This window comes from Marmota monax, unplaced genomic scaffold (genome assembly GCF_021218885.2).
Source record: "Marmota monax isolate L192 unplaced genomic scaffold, Marmota_monax_Labrador192_F-V1.1 WCK01_AAM20220418_F8-fsc00038, whole genome shotgun sequence".
Lineage (NCBI taxonomy): Eukaryota > Metazoa > Chordata > Mammalia > Rodentia > Sciuridae > Marmota > Marmota monax.
This window is the reverse complement of record NW_026692498.1, coordinates 13104054-13127805: the sequence shown is the minus strand read 5'-3', so window position 1 is coordinate 13127805 and position 23752 is coordinate 13104054. Positions and strand designations below refer to the sequence as shown.

General features: G+C 39.6%; 1 protein-coding gene and 1 pseudogene across 6 annotated transcripts; both read right to left on the bottom strand.

The window, feature by feature from the left end:
* Positions 1 to 7354: 7354 nt before the first annotated feature.
* On the bottom strand, positions 7355 to 21895 carry Glyat (glycine-N-acyltransferase). 6 transcript variants are annotated; one of them, XM_046445681.2, is made up of 7 exons: positions 21740 to 21885; positions 18925 to 19007; positions 17982 to 18077; positions 15223 to 15330; positions 10299 to 10425; positions 8764 to 8935; positions 7355 to 8393 (listed from the first exon to the last, which is right to left on the bottom strand). In XM_046445681.2, the coding sequence occupies exons 2-7, from the start codon at positions 18985 to 18987 to the stop codon at positions 7991 to 7993; spliced, it is 969 nt and encodes a 322-aa protein (XP_046301637.1). In that variant the 5' UTR covers positions 18988 to 19007; positions 21740 to 21885; the 3' UTR covers positions 7355 to 7990. The 6 variants fall into 6 exon arrangements, with proteins under 6 accessions (XP_046301637.1, XP_058435577.1, XP_046301639.1 ...); XM_058579594.1 differs by lacking the exon at positions 15223 to 15330 and adding an exon at positions 19753 to 20123 and having other exon boundaries at positions 21740 to 21883; XM_046445683.2 differs by lacking the exon at positions 18925 to 19007 and adding an exon at positions 19753 to 20123 and having other exon boundaries at positions 21740 to 21865.
* On the bottom strand, positions 10432 to 13324 carry LOC124092668 (RING finger protein 11-like; annotated as a pseudogene).
* Positions 21896 to 23752: the final 1857 nt, after the last annotated feature.

Sequence of the window (23752 nt, the reverse complement as noted above, 5' to 3'; positions counted from 1 at the left end):
AAGATTTGATATTTAAACCCTGTTTCATTCCTACTCAGAAGCCATTGCTTTTACCCACATCACTGTCTACATGGGCAGATGAGCCAATAATATAAAGATCAGAATATGGGATTTGGGGGGAAGTTAAAATGAAATTCTAATCTTACTAAAAGTCTTACAGTTTTTATCTTGGAGGTTTTCCTTGACCATGGTTGCAGATTCCTATCAAATCTTCAGGACAGAAGAAGACCTGCATACACGAAAAGTATTAACACTGATGACCAAAGGTGCCCATTTAGTTTAAGGAAAGGTCATTTTACTCTATTTATTGCCTTCAATGAGAGGCTACCTGATGATAAAGAAATCCAAAGGCCCACCTATCCAAAGCCACATCTATATAATTTGTTAATATTTTTAGATGGCAGCATGCTAATGTTTCATTAATCTCATTAAACTCTCCAGTAATGGAATTTAAATATATATGTAACTTTTTCACTAGAGTGCTTTAGAAAAATGTTCAAAAATCCTTATCTTTGTGCTCAAAAAATTCAGGATTTATGTTACTATTACTTTTGTATGGACTACAGTTTTCACTAAAAGTATATATTGAATACAGAAGCTTACCATGCTCCTTGAATACGAGTGGCAGTCAATTCTGAATAGTGTGTTTGAAATCAGAAAATCTTCCTTTGAATAATGCATAGATACTGTTGGAGAATCTCTATTGCAATTAGCAATCAAAAGGTTTCAAAGTTTTTAAAGACAGTAAAAAACAGGAAAAAGACATACGTATGGTTTCAGGCCATCAATTTACCACACGTTCTCTGTGTGTTCTTAGAGGACTCCATTGCTTTCTCCTTATTTGTAAAATAAGATTATAAAATGTAGTCTCCCACATAGTCCACAGAGTTGTGTTTCTAAGTAGCAAATAAAGGAAAGTACACAAAACAACTTGCTAACAGGTTACTATTTTGAGGTCACTCAGTGCAATTTTTATCTTGGACATTTTCTTTCATGATGGTTGCAGATTCCCACTGAATCTTCAGGTCAAAAGAAGACCTGCCTGCACTAACAAACATTAACATTCATATGAATAAGTGATGACCAAAGCTGACCAGTGTGCAGTGTGGTCCTTTTAAAATGAAATCACCAGGATAACTGCTGGACTTCAGAAGGCAATGCTCCTGACCCAGAGGGGAATTACAGAGATCTGAGCTCCCTGGGGGTGTTCCCCAGGAGGCATCCTCATCCCACTTTCCTCAGGAAGAAGCAATTACACTTCCTGTTGGGACTCAGCTGGATATTTTGAGTGTACACATATCTATTTGTGTCACTTGTCATTTCTTTTTTCACTTCTAATTAATGTGCAATTTACAAATAGTAATGTGTGCACGGTATTTAGTACATGGCTCTGAAAGTGTAGTCCAATGCATATCCATGTTACCACTACCCTGATCCCCTGTAATAAATTTTCTCAAGTTTATTTGTGGCCACGCCTATCTCCTACCCATGTATTTTGGATAATGATGTCCATCACATTCCACCATCCTCGATAACCCCTGCCCCCTCCCTTCCCCTCCCACCCCTCTGCTCTATCTAGAGTTTGTCTATTCCTCCCATGTTCCCCCTCCCTACCCCCACTATGAGTCAATCACCTTATATCAGAGAAAACATTCTGCGGAAACAATCTGTGAGGAGAATAGAGAGCCTACATCTTGGGAGCAAATCTTTACCCCTCACACATCAGATATAGCACTAATCTCTAGGGTATATAAAGCTAAACACCAAATAATAATAATAATAATAACAACCCAATCAATAATTGGGCCAAGGACCTGAACAGACAGTTCTCAGAAGAGGATATACAATCAATCAACAAATATATTAAAACAATATTCATCATCTCTACCAATAGAGAAATGCATATCAAATCCACTCTAAGATTTCATCTCACCCCAATCAGAATGGCAGCTATTATGAAGACAAACAACAATAAATGTTGGTGAAGATGTGGGGAAAAATGTACACGCATACACTATATGCATATCGGTGCAGCCAATACGGAAAGCATTATGGAGATTCCTTGGAAAACTGGGAATGGAACCACCATTTGATCCCTCTCCCGAGTCTATACCCAAAGGACTTAAAAGCAGCATACTACCGGGCCACAGCCACATCATGTTTATAGCAGCACAATTCACAATAGCTAAACTGTGGAACCAACCTAGATGTCCTTCAGTGGATGAATGAATTTAAAAAAATGTGGCTTATATACACAAAGGTGGGTTTTCTTCATCTGAGCCTCTCCTCACTATTTCCATGTCACACTCTACTTCCTTATTGGTCACAGTGAATTCTTGGGGAGGGGAGGTCTTAGTTTGTACCCTTCTAGGAATGATAGCAGGTGAGCTGTGGCTCTTCAGTCTCCCCTTGGTGGTTAACATTCCCCCTTTCCTCTCTGCAATGCAGGTGTTTTAAATGTCAAAGTCTCAAATGCTGAATCTCCTGGTTTTGCTTTGGTTTATCTTCAGACCAACACTATTGATGGGGGTCATAATACAGTGGGGTGGTATGTCTAATTAAAATATAGAAATATAATCTTATAATATTTCCTATTGTTGTCAAAGGCACTGAAAAAACGAAAAGAAGTAAAATAAGTAAAAGCCAGTTTTCACAAATTGAGTTCCCCAGCTTAATTTTCAAAGTACTTATGGTGATGGCAGAAGGCAGACGAAACTGATCTGGAATGACGTGAAGCAGACTCCAGACAAAGAAATTGGGAGCTGCACTTTGCTGAGCCATGTGAATGGGAAATGTGCCCTTGGACATGTGGAGGACAGTGACATATCTCTCCAACATAGAAACTCTCTCAGGTCTCACTTCCAACAATCCAGGAGAATGTCCTTGCTGGCAGTTCTTAGCATCCAGAGGTCAGTGTTTTCCCTGCAGGACACACGATAACTGAAGACATTCTTTTCCTTTATTGAAAAAAGAATCTCTAGTGTTTTCTAGTCAGCAAGTTTTATGAGGAAGTGGTGAAAGTATTGTTTGGCATCCTTAAGTATTGATAGCAAATCATATTGGACCTCTTTTTTTTTTTTTTTTTGGTACTGGGGATTGAACTCAGGGGCACTCGGCCACAGAGCCACATTACCAGTCTTATTTTATTTAGAGACAGGGTCTCACTGAGTTCTTAGCACCTCACTTTTGCTGAGGCTGGCTTTTTTTTTTCATTCATTTTCAGGATGTTTGTAAGAGTCTTTTTATTTTTATTTTTTTTTCCTTTTTTTATTGGTTGTTCAAAACATTACAAAGCTCTTGTCATATCATATTTCATACATTTGATTCAAGTGGGTTATGAACTCCCATTTTTACCCCGTATACAGATTGCAGAATCACATAGGTTACACATCCACGTTTTTACATATTGCCATACTTGTGACTGTTGTATTCTGCTATCTTTCCTATCCTCTACTATCCCCCCTCCCCTCCCCTCCCATCTTCTCTCTCTACCCCATCTACTGTAATTCATTTCTTTCCCTTGATTTTTTCCCCTTTCCCCTCACATCCTCTTATATGTAATTTTGTATAACAATGAGGGTCTCCTTCCATTTCCATGCAATTTCCCTTCTCTCTCCCTTTCCCTCCCACCTCACGTCCCTGTTTAATGTTAATCTTTTTCTCATGCTCTTCCTCCCTGCTCTGTTTTTAGTTGCTCTCCTTATATCAAAGAAGACATTTGGCATTTTTTTTTAGGGATTGGCTAGCTTCACTTAGCATAATCTGCTCTAATGTCATCCATTTCCCTGCAAATTCCATGATTTTGTCAGTTTTTAGTGCTGAGTAATACTCCATTGTGCATAAATGCCACATTTTTTTTATCCATTCATCTATTGAAGGGCATCTAGGTTGGTTCCACAGTCTAGCTATTGTGAATTGTGATGCTATGAACATCCATGTAGCAGTATCCCTATAGTAGGCTCTTTTAAGGACTTCAGGGAATAGTCCAAGAAGGGCAATAGCTGGGTCAAATGGTGGTTCCATTCCCAGCTTTCCCAGGAATCTCCATACTGCTTTCCAAATTGGCTGTACCAATTTGCAGTCCCACCAGCAACGTACAAGTGTACCCTTTTCCCCACATCCTAGCCAGCATTTGTTGTTGTTTGACTTCATAATAGCTGCCAATCTTACTGGAGTGAGATGGTATCTTAGGGTGGTTTTGATTTGCATTTCTCTGACTGCTAGAGATGGTGAGCATTTTTGCATGTACTTGTTGATTGATTGTATATCCTCCTCTGAGAAGGGTCTGTTCAGGTCCTTGGCCCATTTGTTGATTGTGTTATTTGTTTACTTATTGTCTAATTTTTTGAGTTCTTTGTATACTCTGGATATTAGGGCTCTATCTGAAGTGTGAGGAGTAAAGATTTGTTCCCAGGATGTAGGCTCCCTATTTACCTCTCTTATTGTTTCTCTTGCTGAGAAAAAACTTTTTAGTTTGAGTAAGTCCCATTTGTTGATTCTTGTTTTTAACTCTTGTGCTATGGGTGTCCTATTAAGGAATTTGGAGCCCGACCCCACAATATGTAGATCGGAGCCAACTTTTTCTTCTATCAGACGCAGAGTCTCTGATTTGATATCAAGCTCCTTGATCCATTTTGAGTTAAATTTTGTGCATGGTGAGAGAAAGGGATTCAGTTTCATTTTGTTGCATATGGATTTCCAGTTTTCCCAGCACCATTTGTTGAAGATGCTATCCTTCCTCCATTGCATGCTTTTACCCCTCCATCAAATATAAGATAGTTGTAATTTTGTGGATTGGTTTCTGTGTCCTCTATTCTGTACCATTGGTCCACCTGCCTGTTTTGGTACCAGTACCATGCTGTTTTTGTTACTATTGCTCTGTAGTACAGTTTGAAATCTAGTATCGCTATACCTCCTGATTCATACTTCCTGCTTAGAATTGCTTTTGCTATTCTGGGTCTTTTATTTTTCCATATGAATTTCATGATTGCTTTATCTATTTCTACAAGAAATGCCATTGGGATTTTGATTGGCATTGCACTGAACCTATAGAGAACTTTTGGTAATATCGCCATTTTGATGATGTTAGTTCTGTGAGGCTGGCTTTGAACTCATGATTCTCCTGCCTCAGACTCCCCTGGTGCTGGGATTATACTGTGCATCACCAAGACCAGCTGGACCTCAATTTTAATGGACATAATATATCAATAAGTGATTATAGAATATAAACTCAACAGAAATCTTTTTTTAGTACATTGATGTGTTCTGAGTGCATAGAACAGATTTAGTAGCACATAATTAATACTGTAAAGATTTGTATGTATTTTTGTGCTGTCAGCAGAAAGAACACTCTACAAATGAAAATCAAGAAGTCTGAGAATGTGTGCCCTCTTTGACCTTGCCAATTCCAGACCAGAGAATTTTCCTTAACAGAAGGAAGGAAGAAGTCAGGCATGGCAGATCACACCTGTAATCCCAGAGACTTCAGGAGGCTGGGACAGGAGGATCACAAGTTTAAGACCAGCCTCAGAAATTAATGAGACTGTTTTAGTCAGCTTTTTCGCCGCTGTGACTGAAGGATCCACCAGCACAATTATAGAGGAGGAAGAGTTTATTTGAGGGCTTGTGGTTTCAGAGGTCTTAATCCATAGAAGGCAGGCTCCATTCCTCAGGGCTCTAGGTGTGACTGAACATCATGGCGGGAGAGGGTGGCAGAGGGAAGCAGCTCACATCATGGTGATCAGGAAGCAGAGATGCAAATATATACAAATATATACACCAAAGCCACGCCCCAATTTCCACCTCCTCCAGCCACACCCTAGCACTTTAGTTAATCCCACCAGGGATCAACTCACTAACGAGGCTAAGACTATAACCCAATCATTTCTCCTCCAACCTTCTTGCATGTCTCACATGTGAGCTTTTGGGGGATACCACATCTAAACCATAGCAGAGACCCTGGCTTAAAATCAAAAATAAAAAGAGCTGGGGATGTAGCTCAGCGGTAGAGCACTCCTGGGTTTAATCTACTACAAAAAAGCAGATGGGTGGAAGGGATGAAAGAACAAAGAAAAGAAAAAATAGTGAAGAAAAGAAGGCACAAAAAAACTAAACTTTAGAAGTTCACCAGGCTTAAGTCAAGGATCCTACTTCAGTATGATGAAATATTTCTTGTCATCAAAATGGCAAATTTATAGAAGATGCTATAATTTCATAGTACACAGATTTACATTTTCACCAGAAAATACACTAAATAGAGTGGGATATGAATTTTCATCTGTAGTTCCAGGGAATAAGACATATGCTACTATTTTTTGTAAACCAGTGGTTCTCAGAGCATGGTCCCTGGACTGACAGCATCATCACCACCAGGAAACTCATTAGAAATGTAAATTCTGGGGTTCTTTCCAAGAAGAATCTGGGGCTGAGGCCCTACAGTTTGCATTTTAACAAGCTTCCCGGAATTTTTTTTTTTTTACAGGGACGGGGTTGGTGGATGGGTCTTGCTATCTGCAGAGGATGGCCTTGAACTCTTGGGCTCCTGCCTCAACCTCCTGAGTACTGGGACTATGGGTGTGCACCAGCGCCTCCCCCCAGCTACAACGCCAGGTGGTTACGATGCACTCTTAAGTTTGGGAACTACTCTCTAAAACAGCTTTTCTCAACCAGAGGCAATTTTGCCTCCAGGGACATTGTCATTATGTGGAGATAGATGTTCTCAGTGACCAAAAGGGAGATGGAGGATGCTATTGGCATCTCTTGGGTAGAGGTCAGGAATCCAGCTAGCATCCTACAATCAACAAATATTAGATAGTCCAAAATGTCTATTGCGCAAATGCAGAAAAACCCTGCTCTAAACTGGGTCTCCTCTTGACTGCCCAGAAAATTAAATCTTAGCCATTATTTTGGAGATGGGTAGATGGGGTAGGGCTTCATCATCTCCAATGTCAAAGACTAATTTTGGGTTTAGGTATACCTGAGGGAGTAAGTTCTTAATCCAGGTGATCACCCTCATTCCAGAACTCTCTTTGCTGCCTAGTGCGGGGTGGGTTGTTGTGGGGGGGAGTGCTATTTCTCTTGAGGGGTGAGAAAGGAGACTCTCAGCAAACCTGTCCCAACCAAGAAGAATATCTCTCCTGTTGTTGCCACCCACAGGAACTCTCCCACAAGACAATTACCTGAACATCATAGAGTTCCGCCATCCTGTAGTAATGGGCCAAGGTCAAGAGAGATAGCAGGGATCCCTCCACTCCTATCTCTTCTCAGTAAATGTCCACCTCCCTGGGTCTTGATCCGCCTTCCCATTTTCTACTTTCCCTCCCCATCATGAACCACTTTGCATAAACTTGTATAATCAAGGGTAAAAATCACTTTATTACTCGATAGTTTCAGTGGGTTTGGGAAGCCACATTGGATCATTTTTCCTGGGGTGGGAGCTGGGAGAAGACAAGTTAAAGGAGTTAGTCTTTTTTCTTAACAATTCTTCTTGCTATGTCATGTACATTGTGTTTAGCCTAACAGCCCATATAATTTGTGTGGCATATATTTAATGTACCTATAAAGCAGCAAACAGAGGAAAAGCTACACTCTAAAGATCTAATGAAGAAAGCCCACTTGCTGATCACTGAAGGAAAAGCCATAAACAGAAAGAGAAATAAGTCATAGCGGCCAGAAAATATTATCAAGGATCTTCCAACCCACTTGTTACGAGTTCCAGAAAAAGTAATTTGAAACATTATGTAGCTGATGAAGGATGTGGTGTTAAATCACAGGGGTTCAATACAGCAGCAACATTTTCTGCTTCTATCTGGGGAACCTAAGGGAAGTCCATGAGTGATTTGAGCCCAGGGACAGGAAAGTCCTGTTGACCATTCACACTCCTTCTGTGGAGCCCGAACAGGAGCCCTGACTGCTGATTCAGTGTATTATTTCTTTCTTCCTGCCATTCACTCCAGACCCACCCAACACCAAGTTGTGTTCAGCGCCAGCTTCACATGGGCGAACAGAGCCACTGGTTCCAGGCACAAGACATGGGGATATGTTGCAGAGTGTAGCTCATTTTTTGCATAGCTGTGTTGGTCCTGACTGTGTGAGAATAAACAGGAAACCCACGTTTGGCCATTTCCTGGGCCTGCATATAGACAGCATAGGAGACGAGGCCCTGGGTACGGTACTCAGGCAGGGTACCTCCCATTCGCGTTTCTCCAGTGTAGTCCATTAATGTCCAGGACACTGGGTTCCCCTCAGGCCCCAGCAAACAGGAGCTCGGGAAGTTCTGGATACAGCGCTCAATGAATTTCTGGCTTCTCTCATTGCCACCAAAATGCCAGAATTTATTCACCAAGGCAGCATGGGGAATACCCAGGGATGAGATTTTAAACTTCTCTTGGTTGCTATGGAGAGAAAGAAAAGCCCATGAGGATAAAGGTGGGTATTTGTTCTTACCTCAACAAGCTGGAGAGACAGAGAAGAGGACCCAGCGAGTGCAAGTCCTAGAGTATGGAGAGCTTGTGATGCCCGGGGACAGAGAGGAGGCCAGCGTGGCCGGAGGAAGCGAGCAAGAACAAGTTCAGCAGCAGACCCAGGACTCACTCACTCTAGGTGGGGAGGAAGGTAGTCTGAGTTACTCTTTTTTAAAAGACGATGCTTACCACTTGATGGAACACTGATTGTTCCAAGGAAAGAGCAAGCAGGGCGAGAAGGCAGGACCCTGCTTAGAGGCAGAGGAAGGAGCAGGGAGAGTTGGCATTTTATCAGACTCACATGGCCTTGGGCTTGCCATCACCAGGTGATAAAGTCTTTGTATCCAGCAGGGAAGGGATTAGTTTCTTGATGGTTTCAGCTGCGATGAAGAGAATGTTCTCTGAGCGTTCGATTTTCAAAGATTTCGTCGCTGCAAGATTTTGTACTGCCTTATTCAGGCTCGACTGGCAACCTAGATGGGTGCATGAGGAGAAGTAATGATGAGAATCCCTTCGAGAGAAGCTCTTCACGGGAGTAGGAAATGTCACATTTAGGGTCAGAAAACCATGGTCCTGGGCTTGGTGTTGCCACCATGCGAATGGTCATCTAGTTTCAGGATTTTTGAAAACTTCCTGTTTTATATAGATAAATATGGACTTATTTTTATTGCTAGTGGTGATATCAAGATGGGAACAAAGTTTTCTGGGCTATATAATCATGTAGTTTTGATAATCAAAGAGAAGAGTTATTAAAAAAAAACAATAGCCAACATCTACTGAGCCATGTTCCCAATGTGATGGATTATTTCAGTAATAACACCACTTGAGCTCATCTCCTGGTATCAGTTCCCTGGAAGTGTTCACTCCTGCACTGTGTCTGACATTTAATAAGTGACTTGCATCTACTAATGAAAAGAGCAAATTGAATGCAGAGAAGGCTTAAAGCACATGCCCTTGGGGCTTTCCCTCTCTTTTTGATCTTGTTTATCTGGAGACCCATATTATAAAAGTAGCCTAGGCTGGCTTATAGGAGACACGTGCTTCTATCATGAGGTCACTAAAGCCCAAAACCAGCACGGCAGGCAGCCAGAATCACCATTCAGACATGCAAAAGAGGCCATGCTAAAGCCACCATACCTCCCATCAACTCAGGGTGTGTGATATACCTAGAAGAGACCAGCAGAGGAACTGCCTGGCAAAGCCCAGCTCAGATGGTTGATTCACTTACTTAGGAGCTTACTTATGCAGCAAAAATTAACTGACACATCTTGGTATTGTACTAAGCTCTTCTTATTCACAATCTCATTTTTTGTTTGTTTATTTGTTTATTTTTTTTTTTAGTGCTCTGTGCTGTACATACCATTATTCCTCTCATTTTTATATGTGAAGAATATAATCTTATGGAGGAGAAGTCACTTTGCTAGAGTCACAGAAACTATTAGGCAGATACCATCCTAGACAGCCTGATTCCAGAGGGCATACTGGGAGATTCTCTACGGCACAATGAATTGCTGTTCTGACTTCAGGATTGGGAGGTGAAACTCTGCTCTGACACCCAGTAAGCCCAGTAAGCCTAAGGGTTATCTGTGAAAGATGCCATAAATTCTTGATAACAGGAATTACATTATGGTTGTCCAAATGAAACACATTCTTTCCCATATTTGAGGATTTTTTGCACCTTTACAGGGATAGGGTCAAAAAACTGATGGCAAGTGAGGATCTGGTCTTTGAAGGAGAGATGTATGAACCACTTGGGGACTTGATCAGGACACAGCGGTGAGTCAGCTGATCAGGACTTGATCAGGACACAGTGGTGAGTCCATTCCTCTCACTTACTCTGAATCTGCAAATGCTGCTTCCAATTGATCACTTCTGGAGAACCAAGGAATTCTTGACAGTTCTGGGGATCCTTGGAGTAGACTTGGTAAGTATTGGTGTATTGATCAAGGTCATCTGTCATATCCTATTGTCATTGGGAAAAGGAGAAAGAACACATTCCTTATAATTTGTGATGGCAATGCTAGTTCCATTGTCTGATATTTTTAAGTAACAAAACATTGCTCTTTTTATTGATGCAATTGAATTATTTCTGAGTCATTTACATCATGAGATCAAGATCAGAGATTCAAATATTCAATTGGTGATGAAAAATTCCAGAACAATATTATTCTCTACCCTTATGTTACATTGATATTTCAAATCAAATATACAACCATTTAGACAGTATTATTCTATACTCCAATCATTCTGATCAAAAAAGAAAAGGAAGCAATGAAGGAAAACTTCTGCTGCAAAAATACAATTCAAATACTTGCAGAACTCACAGACTAAGAACATGACAGTACTAAATTTAATAAAGATATTGGAATTAATATTTCCATCCATATGTAATAAAATCATACTGGAAATGCTTTCTTTGAAAAATGCCATAGTTAAAATTGTATTTTGAGAAAAACAAACAAGCCTCATATTTAGAAAGATCCCTTCAAAGTATTAAATAACAGATAAAATTATTTGGAAAAAGGAGACAGAGGAAAATATTATCACAACGAGGGTAGAGTTAGAAAACTTTTAAAAAATTAATTGGAAATGCTACAAAAAATTCACTCATGAGTCAGCTATGACATTACTGACAAATTTTGTTGCTTAAGATTATACGTAGCCGGGCACAGTGGCGCACACCTATAATCCTAGAGGCCCTGGAGGCTGAGACAGGAGAATTGCTTGTTCAAAGCCAGCCTCAGTAACTCAGTGAGACCCTAAGCAACTCAACAAGACCCTATCTCTAAATAAAATGCAAAAAAGGGCTGAGGGAGCTGGGGTGTGGCTCAAGCCGCAGCGTGCTCGCCTGGCATGCGTGCGGCCCGGGTTCGATCCTCAGCACCACATACAAACAAAGATGTTGTGTCCACCGAAAACTAAAAAATAAATATTAAAAAATTCTCTCTCTCTCTCTCTCTCTCTCTCTCTCTCTCAAAAAGAAAATAAAGAAATTATTAAAAAGGGGGGGGGGGTCTGAGGATGTGGTTCAGTGGTAAAGTGCAATTCCCCAGGACCTAAATAAATAAATAAATAAATACATAAAATCTAAGACGATGAATTCCATTTTCAATAGGAAAAAAAGAACTGTACAAATAAGCTTCAAACTATTCTTTTGTATGTGCCAGTCAATGTAGTTTTTAATAAAACTTGGACCTAAATACTAGTAACTTCAGAAAAGAATTTGGGTGGAGAGGAGAAGGTATTTCATTTAGGAAAAATAACCACTCGCTTTTTTCTAATATTCAACACACACAATTTAAACATACAGAGCTTCTGTAACACTTTTAAAAAAATTTCTGTGTACTGAAGCAATAACAAGATCCAACTACAGTTACATTTTTAAACACTGGGTCAAGACTTTACATAAAAACACCACTGTACTTTTCCCTCCTAAGTTCCTAAAATATTACATACTTTCCTCAACATCTGTAGCCATCCAGGAATTTTTAGGAAATTTCATGCATGATCTTAAATCCTAATCCCTGATTCTTTGGGCTCAGTGACAAAAGATCAGAACCACCCAAAATGATGGCTCAGTGGAAGTCGGAGGAGAGACCCTGGCTCAGTCAGCCTCCTAGGTTGAAAGTAGCACTGTGTCAACTGGCTTCATGCAGGACAGGCACAGGGTGGATCTCACCAACCAGTCAACTACACAGTCCAGGTAATGTGCATGCACAGCAGAAGCCTAACTGGTCTCTATAAGCAAGGTCCGTCGTACAGATCACACGCTCCAGGATCTTTTGATCTCTCTCTTCCAGGGTCATAAACTCCTTTAGGTAGGTGCTGTACAAGGCCTATTTTTTGAACTTTCCTAATTTGTTTCTCTTTTAGTCAGCTCAGTTGCTATCCGAGTCTGGCTAGGTATCGGATGATAAACTGCAACTGGAACTTGTTCCTGACGAGGTGGCAGTGGCTCCTGATCTGCCTCCGTCCCCTCACCAAGGCTATTGGGTAGGACTGAAACTCATGAAGCCGGGAGACAGCATCCGAGGCAGGGGATTGGAGGCACGTTCCCCATCTTCCTAAACTGGGGTGTGTGATCTCTTACCTGTGTGCTGTTCTGACAGTCTTCTCTGTATTTTCATATTCTTTTTGTTTTTATTTTGTATTCTTTTAATACTTTTCATTGTTTTTTTTTAAATTATAGGTAAAATTATATGTACTTATGTACAACATGTTTCCAAGTACAATCACACATCACTTAGCGATAGGGATATGTTGTGGAAAATGCATTGTCAAGAGGGTTTGCTGTGCAAACCTTGTAGATTATGTTTACACAGATGAAAATGGCTAAAAAATTTTATGCGTCCACTGTCAGATACAAAGTCTGTCACTGACTAGAAAGTCATTATGCAAAGCATGACTGTGTATATACAAGTGGCGTGATTAAATCCAGCTAATTTACATATGCATTATCTCACATAGTTATCAATCCTGTGGTGAGAAACTTTAGGTCCAGTCAAGCGTATTGCTTTTGAGAATAAAAAACAATGATTAACTGTAGTCACCATGTTGTCCAACAGCTCTATTAAATTTATCCCTCCTATCCAACTGTAATTTTGTATCATTTGGGCCAACATTACCCTACCCCAACCCCTCCAACAACCACCCCAACCCCTGGCAACAGCCATTCTACTCTCTGCTCCCTATAAGATCAACTTTTTCAGATTCCATATAAAAGTGAGATTGCATGCTATTCGTCTGTTTGTACCTGGTTTAGTTACTTAACTTATATTTATGTTCATCCACGTTGTTGTGATAGGATTCTTTCATGGCTGAACAGTATTACGTGGTGCATATACACCACACTTTTCACCCATTCGTCCGTTCATGACACTGCCAGGTTAATCTCAGTGACCCTGGGTGTTGGACAGCCCCCAGCAACAGCAGGTTACAGCAGACCCTGGGTTTCTGGAGCTCTGCAGTGGCACATTAGCCCGGTGGCCCTGGTTTTGTGCTTCAGCACTGTGACTACTGTAGCAATCCTGGGCTTGTGATCACACCAGAAAACCTGCCCAGAACCTCTGAAAGGACTGACTATTGAAGGGCTTTTCCAAGTCTGTCCACAAAGACTGGAATAAGTCCCTCCTTTTTTAAAAAAACACAAAAATCAAGGATCAAGACCAATCAGGGAAACATGACATCAAAGACCAAATAAAGTGCCGGATATTGGACCTAAAGAAATGGAGAGTATGAACTACTTACGGATTCAAAATAGCTGTTTTAAGGAAACTCAGCAAAAAAACAACCAAACAAAAAAAATCCAGAGAAACAATTCAACAAGTGATCAGAACAAGAAATGTAATAGTAAAATTGATATAATTAAAAAAAAATGACACAGAAATCCTGGAGCTGAAATATTCAATGAATGAAATGAAAAAATTCAATAGAGAGCACCCATAGCAGAATTGACCAATCAGGAGAAAGAATTTGTTAACTCAAAGATAAGTTATTTGAAAACATATCATCAGAAAACGATCTGAAAATGAAATCAATAAAACAATTCAATTCACAATAGCATCAGAAATATTCAGGAACAAAGCATATCTAGAAAGCTGTAACATCGATAAAATAAATTGATGCAGACTCAAATAAATGGAAAGATATCTTACGTTTATGGAACACGATTAATACTGTTAAAATGTCCATACCACCCATTGTGATTTACTGATCTGATGCAATTTCTACCAGAATAGTCACAATATGGAGATCAGCCTGGAAGTGGTGTGGAATGGAGATCAAATCCACTAACTCAGGCCTGAAGCCTAGTGTTGGGAGATGTCACCTGGTCCAGGATAAGTCTGAAGGCTCAGTCCTGTAGGTATTCCTGGAGTTTGGAATGTTGAGGTCTATGTGGTTATGATTTTTTTTTAATTTTTTGATGATGGGTCCCACATTGGGGTCCAAGGCAAAGTCCTGTCTTTACCTCCTCTCTTTCCCCTGAGCAGAGAGTAGCTCTCTACACTATACTCCATGAAGCTGGGGGCATGGAATGTTCTTTCCACACTCTTCAATGTGGTCTTTTGTTATTATTGTGCTACAGCCAGGTAGTGTGATTTCTCACCTGGTTTGCTTAGCTGTGGTAAAGGTACTTTTGTGCAAGGATAGTCATTCAAATGGGTGTTTCTAGAGGGGGATGGTTGTTGGAGACACTTGTTCCACCATCTTGTTTCACCTAATCCCCTATTTTTTGGAAATTTTAAAATAAGCATATGGATTTTTATCTTTGAATTATAGTAACTATTTAGTTTTGTTAATTTTAGGTCTTTCCCTTAGCTGCATATGGAAACTATAACATTGAAATTTAGTGCTTTAGAGTTAACCTGACACATTGTGCTCTATCATATTTTCATAGTCCCATCCTTTTGATTATCTCTGATGAGAACATATTCTTTCCATTCTTGGCCTGACAAAAATATACTTACCTACAAAATAAAGTTTAGATGAAACCTCCAACCAAATGTGTCTCTATCATTACACTGAAGCCTCCTCCTGGAGCCTCGATAGTAGAAGTTAATCAACTTTTGCTTGAGCTATTTCTGTTTCATCGTATCTAAGTTGCAATCTTCCTGTTAATCGGTCTTTTCCTCCAGGATGTAACATTATTGAGAATGGGGACTTGTTTGACATCACCGTGATGGACTTCTGTATCTCTAGGTTTTACACACTGCCAGATACATGGTAGGCACACAGAAAATATGACCATCTGGCACCTTACCTGTTCCTGAGGGCGGATAACCACCGTATTGAAATCAGGCCATTTGTCTACTAAAGCCTTTAGGTTGAATGGGTTTCCATGGTTCATGTGAAATACAGTCCCATAAACCTGCAGGATTCCATGGAAGAGAGGTCAGCTATCAGAAGGGAAAGGCAGAGTGTCCTGTTTGATCAGGACAAAGGTCACTACTATACATTGTGACATTATGGAAGTCAAATGAGAATCTAGGTCAAACAATCTCCATCTTCTACTTTTTTTAACTTCAATTAATAGGAGATTTTTCTTTCCATTAAATATTAATCATAGGTCATGTAGCAAAAATATTTGCACAAATAAAATGAATGACTTTAGGAAAACCATCCTTTACTATAGGATTTAGTATCGTGTTTTTCCAAACTTTCTTCTATTTATACACTGAGGCATACAATTATAAAAATGAAATTACTGATACTTGTTGTTTTGCCCACTGAACATATTATAGACATATTTTTAACCTGTTTTCAATTTTTTGCTTTCACACCTAATTCTTCCTGGAACATGCTTGCCCGGGAATTTTTGCCTGGGTACCTGACATTTTCCTAGATTCTCCAAAAGGGTAATTTCTGCTTCAAAAGTCACGTACATGTTTAAAATTCTTTAACAAATCTTCCCATTTTGCCCTCTGGAGGGTTAAATCAACTCCCACCAACCAACAGTACCAATACCTTGTGCTCAAGAGAATGGACTTTGGGTTCTCATAATCCCGTCTTGGATCCTCACCCCTGCCATGTTGTACAGGTTATAGGGAAAGAGGATGAAAGAGAGAGACCAGGATGAATGAGAGCAAAGCTGTAAACAGTTAAGTGTCCTTGTAGTTCTGAGGTTGGAGAAAGCAGTAGCAGATCAACACAGACCTCATGAAAGTTGTGAAGATAAGAGTTCAGCAGATATCAGCATGAAAGTAGGCTAGTGACCCAAGATCAAAGGGGTGCAGTACACTTGATTCCCGTGATGAACATTTCTAAATTATTTAAAATTAAATGATTAGTTAAACTAAGTTGTAATTAACTAGACTTTTTTTTTCCTACTGAACTCAGAACATAATCAGTGGAACACAGTGAGGCAGCTAGTACAATTTGAGTCATTTGGAGTTGATACCTGTACTTATTTATTATTAATATTTTATATATTTTATATTAATAATGTTTATTATTTAATATGTAAAAGAATAGATAGACATTTTCTCAACTTCAATCCTTACTTTAAACCCAGTTGAGACAATGTCTATCTATATATGTATAGTACCTGGCATACAAATATTATTGATTTCCATTCAGGGAGAATGTATTTATTTAATATACAACCAAAGTGGAATGCTCTTCCTTCATAAGAAGTAAGGAGCCAAGACAGCCCCCTCATTTCACCACTGCTCCAACAAAAGACCACTGGGAAACACCACACATTTCCACAAAATGTTGAGTCCTACTACCACAAGAAATAGAGAAATTTAAATTACAAAATTCTATCCTAAAGCATTAAATAAAATTTTTTATCCTGGAATATTTTTAAAAATAGTCACTCATGAAAATATCTCAGGCTGGTGTCCATAGACTGTCTAACTGATGGAGTCTCCACAAAAATAATCCTGCTGGTCAGGCAAAGGCAGTTGAATATTAGGTAATATTGACTCTTATTAGCAGAGGCTGCCAAAAAAAGGGGGCCTTTCGTTTTGAGGGGTTCTTTTTAACATTATTTTTAGATGAGTTGATTTGAAATAATTCTGGCGGTAATTAAAAAACAGGACCAGTTGTTTCATTAATTGATTTCTAATAAATGCATATATAATCTTCAAATAAAAATGCTAATATTTCTCTCTTTTCGTCAGAGGGGAATAACAAACCTGTTGGAAAATGAGGAAATTTGATGTCTATCTAAAAATGTATGTATTTTATAGGAGTGTCTTATAAAGCAATACAAATCTAGAATTAATTTTCCTCTAAGTAGACACACACACACACACACACACTCACACACACACATACACACACACACAAAGTTATACTTAGGCTCTGCTAGAGTAGCTCATTCCCCTTTCATTGCTAATGAAAAACACGGGCAAGAATCTAGATCTTGTAAGTTGCTCTTACATAGTTCTGGAAGTGAACATTTATAAGTATGTGTTTTTATTTAATTCAAGATTTCTGATCAATTTTTACTAGGGTAAGGGAGATACTGGGAGCCAGGCCCAAATGGCTGAATAATACACATTCAGTTCAGAGCAATTAAGAAATCCAAGTCAAAAGAGAAATCAGCCTGTTACTGATTTCCAAGAGACTCTGACGGTTAACCTCTCACCTGGCAAGTGTTCTCTTAAAGTGAACAAGTTAAACATTAACATGCAATCTCACCTAAACTTTTGAGGAAAACTTGGGGCAAATCTCAAATGTTGTTAAGGAATGTTCCTTGAAAAGGATCCAGGGGAGAAATTTTTCAGCTGGCTCAGAATGAAAGGCAGTGTTTGGGCTCAGGAATGTCTGTGTTTATGCCATAGCTTTGTGACGCACTATTGGTGGCATATGGGGCAAATCATTGAGCCTCATTTTATTACCCATAACATGAACATAATAGCAAATGTCTTGTAAAGAGGTAATAAAACTTAAGGGAGAGGAAATACAAAGCAGTGCCTGGCTCCAAATGGGTGCAGCGTGAATGTGGGTCTCCTTTCCTCCCTTTCACATCACGCTTCTCTTCCTTCCTCCCCACAGCAGTACCACTGTCACCTTTATGGATTCAGGAAGGCTCTTCCTCAGGGATTTCTCCAGGGTCTGCAGCATCTGGGCACCTTGCAGCGGGAACATCGTGGAGGACACCTTAGCCTAGAGAGAGAACCAAGGAGCAACCAGGAATGAGAGGAGCTAGAGGAGATCCAGAAACGAGCGTAGCAAGGTCAGTGTTAATGGCCAAGTCTTTCTCCATCATCTCCTCCCTGAAGTCCTCACCAACTCCAAGGGGAGATAAGACTGGCAGGAAGCTGAGGATCCCTTTCTGAATTTTTCATTTACTTTTCTTACCCTTTGATTAATTCTACTCACCAGTTTCACTTTAAAGTAATAAGCACATTTAAAAAAATACATACCACATCTTTTAAATTTTAGTTTCTATTAGTGATTCTCTTGGCCCTTCTAGTAACAAGCTGTGTAACCTTGGGAAAGTTACTCAACCTCTCTATTCCTTGGTTTCTTCAAAAGTAGTGGGGATAATAGCACTATCTTACTCAGATAATTTTTGTGAGGATTAAATGAGTGAATACACATGAAGTATTTAGTAAAAGTTTTGGTAGAGTAGAAATTACTAGGTAAAAAAACCCCAGCATTTTTACAAATCTGACTTACTCCATTTAATTAGAGTAACCTGAACATCACATTCTAACTAAAAAAAAAAAAAAAATGGAAAAAGTATGTGTCATTGTGTTCTATATTGGAACGGTGATATTTGGAGCTCAGGAAAGTAAGTGCTAAACTCCTCCAGCGGCTGGGACAGTTGAAGCTAGAGAATCACAAGTTCAAAAGCAGCCTCAGCAACTTAGTGAAGCCCCCAAACAACTTAGTGAGACCCTGCCTCAAAATAAAAAATAAAATGTGCTGGGGATGTGGCTCAGTGGTTAAGCATCCCTGTGTTCAATCCTTGGTGTGTATACACTCACACACACACACACACACACACCTGGCCAAGTGTGAGTTTCAAAAAACAGGAAGGGTCTTTTGCTTCTAGCCAAGATAGTACCATGGACCTGGCTATTTTCACACCTGTAACAATGACAACATCGTTTCAGAGCTACTTCTTGATGACTGACTCCAATAACTGTGTATCAGAACAAAATTTAACACAAACTCTATCAACTAATAAGTATCTGATGAAAAAAATATTGAACACGTGAAGAAACTGGTTTAGAGGAATGATCTGGGGGAACAGAAAGCAGTAGGGAGGCAAAGAAGCACAGTCAGCAATAACTTTCCTCCACAATCAGGAGAAATAAAACCTTCAGCGAAAACCTGTCTAGAGGAGATGCTTGGGACCTGGGGTCTTAAACTTTCCCCTATTGCAAAAGTCACCTGCCTCCATCCCCTTGTGATAGTCATTGCAAATGACTTTCTTACCTGAAAAAATTAAAATTAAAATAAACATTACCAGACCTAGAGCTCTTAGAACTAACAGATAAGGACATTAAGTACCTTTAATAACTTAGCTGCTTGTGTTTAAGAAGAGAAAGAAATGCATAATAATGGTGAGAAGCTAAATGAGATCTTATGGAAATAAAAATAACACTACATTTAAAATAAAAATTAGGCAGGATGTGATCAACAGTGGATTAGACCGTAAAGAAGAACAGATTGATAAGTTAAAGGCACAGCCATTGAAACTCTCCAAAAGAATACACAGGGTGGGAAAATGTGTACTGTTAAGATGTTGAGGAAATTCAACAGAGATAGAATAATAGTCTCTTCAACAAATTATGTTGATTTTTATTTTTAAACAGTCGAGATAACTTACCTGATAGACCTGAGTCCCTTTCTGACTGTCGATGTTAGAGGAAAACTGTCATTCACTTTGCTTCTTTGCCTCTCTGCTGCTTTCTGCTCCCCAGATCATTTATCTAAAATAGTCCCTATTTCACTTTGGGTCACTTATGAATTTAAGAAAGCAAAAAAAGAGCAGCCTTTAAAACACAAGATTTTCACAGAAAAGGATCATCTGTGTGGCCCAAATCGAGTGAGACAAAAATTAATTAATTAATTAAAAGCCAAGGCCACTCCGTGCTCATGCTTGAAACATGAAGTCAGCCTTATCAGCAAAAACAGCCAGACATCCTCCCAGCAGTTACCATGTGACCATGACTTCTGTACCCTGTTCCTTTCCTCCTGCTGCAGGAAAAAAAAGGGTTAATTAGATTTGCCCTGCTTTCTGACAGGATCCACACCACAGCAAAACCATGTTTCCTTGAATCCTTGCAAAGTCGCCCACCTCCAGCCACTCCTGCATGCTTGCTGTGAATGCACCACGTTTCCCCAAAAGTGTGCTCTTTTCCTCATTGTGACAGACAACAAACCCAATTTGTCAAATGACAGGTGTGCTCCCGGTGGTCTTTGATTAGAAGCTTTCAACAAATTTCTTCACCACCGAGCTCTGAGATGTTGGTGGCTACAGGCTTGCTCTCTGTTCACTTCTACTTCCCAGGCCTCAGGGACGTAACCCTCAGCACTATAACCCTCAGGACCACTCATTATGTAGAAAAGTACATGAGTATAAGATGCAAAGTATGATTTGATGTTAACTCTGTGGGATGTTGTGCAACTCTATTTCTTGAACTGTTCAGTTCGGAATCATCCTTCAAAAATGTGGACACAAACTAATAACCGAGCATCATCCTCATTAAATAGGATACACTGAAAACTGCTAAAGCCTGTCACCCTCACCGGAGCCAACAGCCCTGGGTAATGGGTAATGTCAATGTCCTTGTGTGCAAACTTCAGGATCTTTGACCCTGCCATTCCCGTATGGAAATTAATCCAAAGAAAACAATTTAGAAGAAAAAAACTGCTCTAAATAGAATTTAGAGCCCATAATAAATAAAATTCCAATGTCCAGAAGAGGGGAAGTTAATGTTAAATATGATTTAGCAGGGCAATGAAATTCTAAGGTATTAAAATAATACACACAGGCATAATATATAATACATATAGGTGTGGGAGAGTGTTAAAGTAAAATTAGAAAATTTAGGATATAAAACATTTCATGTATGACATATATAGTATTAGCACAAATTTGAAAGACAATATAGATTGTGATAGTAACATTACAGGGGGAATATTTAAAGTCTGATTTGTTTGTTGTACAATTAAAATTAACAATCTGTTTATTTCCTTTCTGACTTTAAGCTCAATCTTCTTACCAGTCACAAGGAGAAAACTGCCTACCTTACAATGTAACCATAAGGATTCAATATGGTCATGTTTGCGGTGTCTCCAATCTCTGGATATTCCATTCACCCACTTGCTTCTAGAAAGTCATCCAAATCTCTACTCGCTTATTTATTAGATCAGGGCAGAAACCTCTAAGAATTCTGTCCTTTACAGAACAAATGCCAGATATATGTTTCTCAAGTTGAAGTTACTCCTTTTCCTTGGGCATATGCTGAACATAACTCTGTATTAGCATTTTGGATTTGGTTCACTTGAAAGGAAGGAACCCCAAAAAGCAAAGAATATCTTTAAGAAACTCAAAAACATTATCATGTATACTTAAAATACACAAGATCTTATGGGATATATACCGATAGGAAGAAGGCTTACTAAAGCATACCCCATTCATGCCACATAATCACTCATCTGTCTGCATCTGACAAGAACAGCTAAAATCGATTCATTCAGCGTGACTGCCACATGCAGTACCACTTAATTGCTTTTAGCTCTCACATTGTACATCTGTATCCACACTTGTTGATACTACATGACTGCTACTTTTTGAGAGGAGTCCTTACCTGAAAAGATATCTTTACACAGTTCTTCTCAGATGTAGCTAGGATTAGACTTCCGAGAGATGAAATCTCCCTCTGATGCAGTCAGTCCAGTGGGCTCTTGAAGAGTGAGCAAGTTTGGATATGTCTCTTCCAGAAATTGCTGAGATGTAACATGGACCTTGCACTAAGCTGGCAAAGATTTCTGGATGTCAACTCTAGTGGAAAACAACATTTCCCGTCAGGGTTTCTTGTTGAAAAGTCATGCAAGATTGGGGGGGGGGGGTCTCAGGAGATGAACGGATGGTGAGGAGTCGGCGAAAGAGGGGTTGGAGAAACAACACAGACACCAAAGTGAAGGTGCTGAATCCCACTCTTTACATGTGAAGTTAATCATATATACTTTTCATTTTGGCAGGCTCACAGTACTTTGTGGTTACAAAACAGGAATCATTATTCAAAGAAACAAAGTATTACGTAGCTACAATTAGAATAGAAGAATGTCTCTTGGCTTAGGCATAAGCAAGCATTTTTCCTTTCAGTTCACATTTTGCTTTGAGCTGTTTCTGCTTAGTTAACTTTTAATAATAGTTAGAAATGTCCCAGACTATTGGCCTATACCTTGACTATTCTTTCTTAACTTACTGACTGGAACGAGTGCCACGGTTACAGCAAGTGGTTAACTTGCTATTAATTTTAATCAAACAAGAGTAAGAGCACAAACCATTGTGCACAGGAACAAGAACAAGTTGCCCAGTACTAAGCACTAATCTGTCTTCTTAACATTAATTCTTCTTCTCTAGATTTTAATTTAATTTCTCAAAAACTTCCCTGACAGGAATACAGGGAGTTTTTCATTAAACACTAACAATTTACGCTCCACAGCTGAATCATTGCATTTAGAGCAAACAGATCTATTCTTTAGAAGTAGTTGCATTAATTGGGAAAGTCATGTTTTTTCCTTCATACTTAATGATCCTATGAGAAGTCACAACTATACTTATTAAAGGAATACAGAAACAAACCAGCTCATTCCCAGAAACATACTGCGTTCTTCCAGAGGATGGATGCCTTGCGCCATCCACCTCAGTAGGGCCTTGCCATTGCCTGAGTCAGGGGAGGGGCGCAGCAGGAATGCCCCTGTCCCTCCCTTTCAATTCTCAAATCTTTGCAGCAGGAACAATGTAGTGGGAAAGTATCAGTGAGGTCTGCTTTGCAGGATTCTTCTCTGACCCTTTTTCTTACACATAGGCTGAAGAGGAAAGTACTTGTGTGGAGTTAGTAAAGCTGTTAGGGTCCTCCTTCTTTAGGATAAGCTGTACCCTCTCTCTGCCCCTTTTCAAGGCTGCTATTTAACATCCAATCATTCTGTGTGGTTCCTTCTTAGCCTGGTTGTTATAGAGAAGGAAAAAAGACTCTGTGTGTTGAAATTAGACAGGATCAAGTCGGAGCCTTATCATTTCCTCTACCATCTTCAGAAGGGAAAGGAAGGTTCATAAAAAAGATAATTTGAGTCTCAACTCCACTGTGTGAGAAAACCAAGAAGGGAATTCTGACACCAAGCAGGTCCTTGTCCTCATCAACACTTTTCTAGGATGGTCAACAGTTTCACTGTGGATGGGAGAAGAGATTCTCTGATCAGAGGAACAGGGACAGGATTCAAAATAGCTTGTATGTTCCTTCAGTCAATGGATCCGTACAGTCCACAACTGCATGGATTTTTCTCTTGTCCCCTTTTGGAGTCCTGTCTCTTCCAGAACATCAATTGACCTTCTGGTCTCCTGTGTTTGAAGTCACTATGATTATCCATTACTCTTTGGCCAAGGCCAAAGTCCACTGAATCCGTTCTGTCACCATCAACAGAGTGGACCACCCTTTGCCTGAGCAGATTCATAATTCACAAAAGCTGCCTGCAGTAGAAGAGTGTGGTCATCCTTTTCCCTAGTCCCAGAAATCAGACCCTTCCTCCTCTGTGTCCTTGTGTCCTCTGTGTCCACATTACTCAGGCAATCAGTCACTCAGAAGACAAAGAGGATA